Source organism: Nanorana parkeri, unplaced genomic scaffold (genome assembly GCF_000935625.1).
Source record: "Nanorana parkeri isolate BGI_ZX_2015 unplaced genomic scaffold, ASM93562v1 scaffold131, whole genome shotgun sequence".
Classification (NCBI taxonomy): domain Eukaryota; kingdom Metazoa; phylum Chordata; class Amphibia; order Anura; family Dicroglossidae; genus Nanorana; species Nanorana parkeri.
In genome coordinates this window covers 1,536,333-1,543,607 of record NW_017306399.1, presented here as the reverse complement: position 1 = coordinate 1,543,607, position 7,275 = coordinate 1,536,333, and the positions used below count along the sequence as shown (strand labels likewise).

At 46.4% G+C, this 7,275-nt stretch overlaps 1 protein-coding gene across 1 annotated transcript in view; it reads right to left on the bottom strand.

Annotated features, from left to right (window-relative positions):
* The window catches only part of ALG6 (ALG6, alpha-1,3-glucosyltransferase), a 30,128-nt gene extending 26,166 nt beyond the window's left edge, over window positions 1-3,962 (bottom strand). Inside the window, exons 1-2 of the mRNA XM_018553844.1 lie at window positions 3,837-3,962; window positions 1,621-1,705 (exon numbers count right to left, since the gene is read on the bottom strand). Coding sequence (XP_018409346.1) covers window positions 1,621-1,705; window positions 3,837-3,915 — 164 coding nt within the window. The 5' untranslated portion in view covers window positions 3,916-3,962. The remainder of the gene's footprint in view (window positions 1-1,620; window positions 1,706-3,836) is intronic.
* Between the last annotated feature and the right edge of the window lie 3,313 nt (window positions 3,963-7,275).

Here is a 7,275-nt window from a genome sequence, read left to right as displayed (position 1 = left end):
AAAATTTGAAAGAAATGGTAATAATTAAATTTTTTGCTATTGGGTTTAGAAACACTTCGGGGGCATATTTATAGAACAGTGCATGTGACTTTCTTTAAACATTCACTAGTGGTGAAACAATCACTGTCATTTAAAACGCATGGCCCCAGGATGATTCACCTGCAGTGAATGTTTCATGAATGTCAGATGAACTGCTTTATAAATATTCCCCTTTAGGTAAACAGCAGAGCAGTCTTATGCTTCTACAGCAGCCCTGAGGTAAAGGTGCCCATACACTGCTCGATTCTCGTACGAGAATCGCGGGAAATCCCGCGATCGTACGAGAATCGAGCAGTGTGAACGAAGACGTGCGACCGTTTCTACTGTACGGTCGCACGTCTTTTGTCTAAGGAGAACGCTAGAAAACCAGCCGAAAATCGTACGATTTTTGGCTGGTTAGAACGGTGCTCGGGAGACAAATGCCGAACGGGCCGGTGTGCGCACGCGCACACTGCCCGTTCAGCATTGCGGTCATCGGAAGCCCGCCCCTCAGGTGGGCGCGGCTTGCGATGATCGAGAGTACGATCTGCCTGTCCAAGATAGGCAGATTGCACGTTTTTTTTAAGTACTTTACAACCCTCGCCAGACTAAGGTCTGGCGAGGGTTGTAAAGTGTATGGCTACCTTAAGACAGTGATCCAAGGATCAGGGAATCCAATTATTACCCCACTATTTATTGATTTATTGGTTCTGGAATTGGTATTTTTGGATGGATGTTGAATCACTAAAAATCTTCTATTGCTCATGATTTTAGATAATTCGTATTATCTGAATAAATGAGTTTACAGAATTCGGGAATGGTTGACCCAAGTGGGCCATGTCTATGAAATGGAGGAGCTACTAGCCACTAAACTAGACACGCTAGATCAATTTCGCTCGCTATGGGCTTGCTGGACCTATTTTGCTAGTACTACTGACCTCACTACTCTACACTGAGCTACCACCTGACCGGACGTACCCTATACCCCTTGATCGCCCCTCACACAGTACTAAATCCTGAGCCACATACTAGACCCCATGTTCCCTTTACATCCCTGGACCCGACTCCCCTTCACCTCTCATCTCCCCCCCCACTTACCTACTCTCTCCCCCATCCCACCGCAATCACAAACCGGAATCACCTCAGCTACCCGGAACCACAACCCTTCCGACATATAGCAAAAGGGCACCAATTACCCACAGGTCATACTCCCTGGGCTACTACGCTAAACACTATAAGAAACCTGGTGATACCATGCCACTTGATGTCTCAACGACACCCCAGGATTTGCCCGATAATCCAAAAATAACGTTGTGGACACTCCCGGAATCCTTGGTTAGATGAGACTCTGACTGACACTCCTTCCTTATCGACCTATCCCACTGTCCCCCTTCTTTCCAACCCATCTCCTGGTCTCCTACCCGACATTTCCATACCAAGATCTTCACTGTTATGAGACTGTTTGAATGGAAATGCACGTTGACCCGATAAGGGTTGACGAATGTTGTTCAATGCTTTATTGTCTCCACGTTGTACTTCTGTAAAAACTCAATAAAACTTATTTGAAACAAAAAAAAAAAAGAGTTTACAGATGTGACAAACCATTGGTGGGTTGGTAGGTTGAGTGTGACTTCTTGCCAGTGTCGTTGGGCTTCATAGTCCCCATACATGGGCGGTTTTCTGGCTCCTGTAAACAACAAATAAAAGTATTAATACAAAATTGGTGTATTCAAGTTAAAATGGAACATCAATCTACTCTGATGAAATAAAAGGTTGGAGGGGGGAGGGGGGGCTAGATGTAGGTAATGGACAGGTTCATAGACTAAGAACTCGCCAGCCCCTTCCTTGGCACCCGAACCTATTTTAAATTAAACCCTCACCCGGTGCATACTTAACGGCAGCGGCCTCCTGTGGCATTTGCAGCCTCTTTGCTGAAATCCTGTCCAACGCAGCTATAAGAATGAAGGGGAGGCCGGAGGTCAGATATAAGAATGAAGGGGAGGACTGAGGTCAGATATAAGGCTGAAGGGGAGGCCGGAAGTCAGATATAAGAATGAAGGGGAGGCCGGAAGTCAGATATAAGGCTGAAGGGAAGGACTGAGGTCAGATATAAGGCTGAAGGGGAGGACGGAGTTCAGATAGAAGACTGAAGGGGAGGACGGAGGCCAGATACAAGACTGAAGGGAAGGACGGAGGTCAGATAGAAGACTGAAGGGGAGGCCAAGGGTCAGATAGAAGAGGAAGGAGAGGACGGGGGTCAGCTTTATGATAACTCTGAAATAAAACCCCCGAGCACATGTCATTTTTTTTAGGGTCTCTCCAATCCTCTGGGTGGTCAGGACAGGCGGCGCGGCCGTCCCGGCTGCGGGTATACAAAGCACTTTTTTTCCATCCTGGAGGAATTTTTCCCCTAGAGGTAATTCTGCTGCTGGCATCCCATTCAAGCAGTGAGAGTGTAACCTTTCCGCGGCTCCCATGGCCCCTCCGCAGCACACAGCAGATCTGGAACAGTCCCCGGCTGCATCGGAGGACAGTAAATCATGTATTTGGGGAGCCTGTGACACAACAGAATGTCCTTTCTGTACGCAAGGCAGCATTGGGCCCCGGGCCCCCCTCCCAGCCTGCACCTGTTGACCCGCAGCAGAAATGTTCCTTTGACCACAAACCAAAACACGACTAATATGATTAACCTCCACGTCCTCTGTCGTATTTTATACCGAGCCGGGAGCCCCCAGAATAAACATTAATGGAGTGCTGGCATCTGCAACAAGTCCTTACCCAGAACCCCCCCCCCGGCTTCCAGATGGAGCAATCCTGAATGGCAGCGGTGGCGACAAAATAGACATACAGAGCCAGTCCAATACGGCCCACGGCACAATATAATTATATACAGTATACAGACGCGGACCGTACTTGTGACCTGCAAGCCTGGAGGCAAATTTTTTTATAAAAGAACATTTCATTAATGTGGATTTATTATGTTGCTGCATAAGGTGGACTATGCCTTTAAAGAAGAACTCCGGGATTGTGAAACATTAACCCTTGCAGTGAGGCTGAAGAGAGATGCCGATTGGTTGCTATGGGAAACTGCTCCAGAATCTGCTGCGGTTTTGATAAATTCCCCTCATTGTCTATAATGCAGATTGTGTCCATGGACTGTCCCTTGAAATCAGTGACACCTGTCAGCCATGTAATACAGTCTACGCTCGGCCAGTTTGTATAGAGTGGGGGAAGAATTAGAACCACCGTCAGGATTGTACAGCTATCTGGGACTCCGTTAGAGACATTTCCCCTCGTTGCTATGCGGCGACACCAGATAGGAAGTGAAGGGAAAATCTGCAACACTTTGGTATAGGTACAAGGACACAACAAGATCCATGCATGGGATGTTGGGACTTGTAGTCCATACAATTTAATGTTACCCAAGTAGAGGTACAGGGACACATGCAGGGGATGCTGGGACTTGCAGTCCATACAATTTAATGTTACCTAAGTAGAGGTACAGGTACACATGCAAGGGATGCTGGGACTTGTAGTCCATACAATTTAATGTTACCTAAGTAGAGGTACAGGTACACATGCAGGGGATGCTGGGACTTGTAGAACACACATTTCAATGTTGCCTGAGTACAGGGACGCAAGCAGGGGATGCTGGGACTTATAGCCTACACAATTTAATGTTACCTAAGTAGGGTTATAGGGACACATGCACGGCATGCTGGGACTTGTAGTCCATACAATTCAATGTTACCTAAGTAGGGGTATAGGGACACATGCAGGGGATGCTGGGACTTGTAGTCCATACAGCTCAAGGTTACCTGAGTAGGGGTACAGGGACACGGCCCAGCGCACAGTCAGAGCCAGTAGCACAGCCACAGCTGTCATAGCTCCCTCCATGCCTGTCTTCCAGCTCAGCTCTCCGGCACACACGCCATCTGCCTGCGACGGCGCCCTCTTCATACGTCACCGCCCTACCGGGACGCCGCTTCTCTGTCGCCACGGAAACGGGAGGGGGGGGAGGGGTCAAACACAGGCGAACGTTTTAATTTGTTCTGTTTGTTGAGTGTGGTTAGCAAGTAAGAAGTGTGATATTTAATAGACCGGCTGGGTTTTTGTTTCATCCTGTCGTGGGGCTGTTTGCCCTGATCAAATATGGCGGATGCGAGCATAGAGCCTGTCTTTACTGTGTTGATGTTTTGCCCTGAACAAATATGGCGGTTTGGCAGCGTGTGTAATGCTAAGGAGGAACCTGAAATAGAACTTGCCATTGCCAGCTGTCCTAAGATTTATTCTAAATGTATAAATGAAACGATGTAATTATTTAGAACTTGTATTATCACAGTTTATAAATATAAATAATCATTATATATATATATATATAGCTATATAGATATCTATATATATCTATATAGATATATATAGATATCTATATAGATATATATATTGTTATGTATTTTTTTTCTTGTACTCTTTATGGGCTCCCATGATATAAATCTATAGCTAGACAAATATTTGTATTGTAGGCAAAACATTTGCCAGAACTGATCGCCAGAACTGAGTTGTGCCATGTTTCAGCTATAGGATCCACCAAATTCTCAGTACATTTTAGGGCCCGGTCACACTGGTGGTTCTACAGGAACCTTTAAACAAACTTCTTCCATGTGCGCAGCTCACATCTGGTTGCAAAATTCCTTACATGCATTTTTGTTTTTTTATTATTTTGCATGGACACATTGGTGACCCTTAGAAAATAATCATTTTTATTACGTCAAACTTTGTTTTGGGAAGCTTTTTTTAAAATGCCAGCTTCATGATTTGTTTCCTATTAAAGCAACCCTGTCACTAAATGGAAAGTGCCCATTAAAAAAGGAAACGCCACTGGATTGCAGAGAAATCGCCAAATAAAGTCTTCTTCTGAAGCCGACTCTTCCGGGAGCCTCCCTGCTGTGCTCCGTGGCTCCTCTTGCCAAATTCTGCATTACTAGAGGGGAGAAAAAGTGACGTAGGGGGTAGGTGGGAGGAACCACAGAGCACAGTGGTGGACCAGATGATCAACATTCCAGTCCCAGTGTTGGTGTTTTAAGAAGACCTCCGCTGGAGGCTTCTCTGTAAGGGAGCAGTGTTTGGCGTCGGGATAACCCTCTATGCCACAGTTTCTAAAACTTTTTTCAGTCACGGCACCCATTAAAAGCATGCAAAATCTCCAGTCATCCCAGTCTAATATGTCATCGATTTTAAGGGGGACCCCACGCAAAAACACACAAAAAGTGGGTTGCCTACTTCACATCAAAGACACCCTTCACATCAGGAGCCCTCTTTTATATCAAAGTTCCCCCTTTACATCAGGAGCTCCCTTCACCTCAGCCTTTATTCCCCTCCTTTACATCACAGTCCTACTAACACAACATTTTGTGGTACCCCCTGAGGAAGCCAGAAGGCACACCAGGGTGCCACGGCACTCTGGTTTAGAAGGGCTGGTTTATGCTACAAATATGAGCACTTGGTTGATCCAGGCCTTTATGTTTCTGCCAGAAGCCAAGCTGCAGCACTATATGCCACAATCATAAGCCGTTGGTTGACCCAGGCCTTCATGTTTATGCCTGAACCCAAACTGCACCACTACATGTAACAAATATGACTGCTTGGTTGACCCAGGCCTTCATGTTTATGCCTGAGCCCAAACTGCACCACTACATGTAACAAATATGACTGCTTGGTTGACCCAGGCCTTCATGTTTATGCCTGAGCCCAAACTGCACCACTACATGTAACAAATATGACTGCTTGGTTGACCCAGGCCTTCATGTTTATGCCTGAGCCCAAACTGCACCACTACATGTAACAAATATGACTGCTTGGTTGACCCAGGCCTTCATGTTTATGCCTGAGCCCAAACTGCACCACTACATGTAACAAATATGACTGCTTGGTTGACCCAGGCCTTCATGTTTATGCCTGAGCCCAAACTGCACCACTACATGTAACAAATATGACTGCTTGGTTGACCCAGGCCTTCATGTTTATGCCTGAGCCCAAACTGCACCACTACATGTAACAAATATGACTGCTTGGTTGACCCAGGCCTTCATGTTTATGCCTGAGCCCAAACTGCACCACTACATGTAACAAATATGACTGCTTGGTTGACCCAGGCCTTCATGTTTATGCCTGAGCCCAAACTGCACCACTACATGTAACAAATATGACTGCTTGGTTGACCCAGGCCTTCATGTTTATGCCTGAGCCCAAACTGCACCACTACATGTAACAAATATGACTGCTTGGTTGACCCAGGCCTTCATGTTTATGCTGAACCCAAACTGCACCACTACATGTAACAAAAATTACTGCTTGGTTGGCCCAGGCCTTCATGTTTATGCATGAACCCAAACTGCACCACTACCATAATATGTGTGCTTAGTTGGCCCAGGCATTCATATTCATGCCTGAAACCAAACTGTTGGGCCTGTGAGAGAAGGGGAGGTCCATAGGAGGTTGGAATAATGGTGAGGTTCACTGGTAGTCCAAAGATCAGATGGGGCAGTGGTATAAAGTCTGCAGGATGGCAGTCTGTAAAAACAATGTTGCCCTCATTATAGGGTTGCCACCTTTTCTTCAAGTGAAACCCGAACACTCAAGCGACGTGCAGACATTTTTTTGGGAGAATGAGTGGTGGTTTATTCATAGGTAAATAGCACTGCCCATTTATATGTTAATATCACAGTTGAGACTATTTTCTTTGGGGGGCCAGTAGCCCCCATCTTAATTTTGGTTGCCCCTGTCTGCCTGACATCTTGGGTCCGGGTTTCTGCTGCCTTGAAACCCGGACACAGCATTCAAAACCCGAACTGTCCGGGTGAATCCTGGACAGGTGGCAACCCTACCTCATTATCTTATTACTCTACAAAACTTTTGGGCAGATCAGACGGTTCCCGTATATCCATTTCATCTGCATATTTAGCTGACGGTCTAAATACAGCTCCGGTTTTATTGAAGGTCGTTGTCAGTCGTATGCAAACAAGAGGGAGGAGACAGAAGCCGGCAGCTCTTGCCGAGTACTAGAGGAGGACGAGGCCCAGGCAGAGTTAACCTCAGTCATGTCAGTACTGCGGGGTATGACGGTGGGTGAGGTTCCTCCAGCAATAGTAGTGTGAATGCCAAGGAACGCTCACAAGAGCCTTCTCCTCCTTCTAGGGTTTCTGGCCTCGCAAGCCGCATTCTGTTCCCGGAGAAGATGTAAAAATGAGTGTACGATTT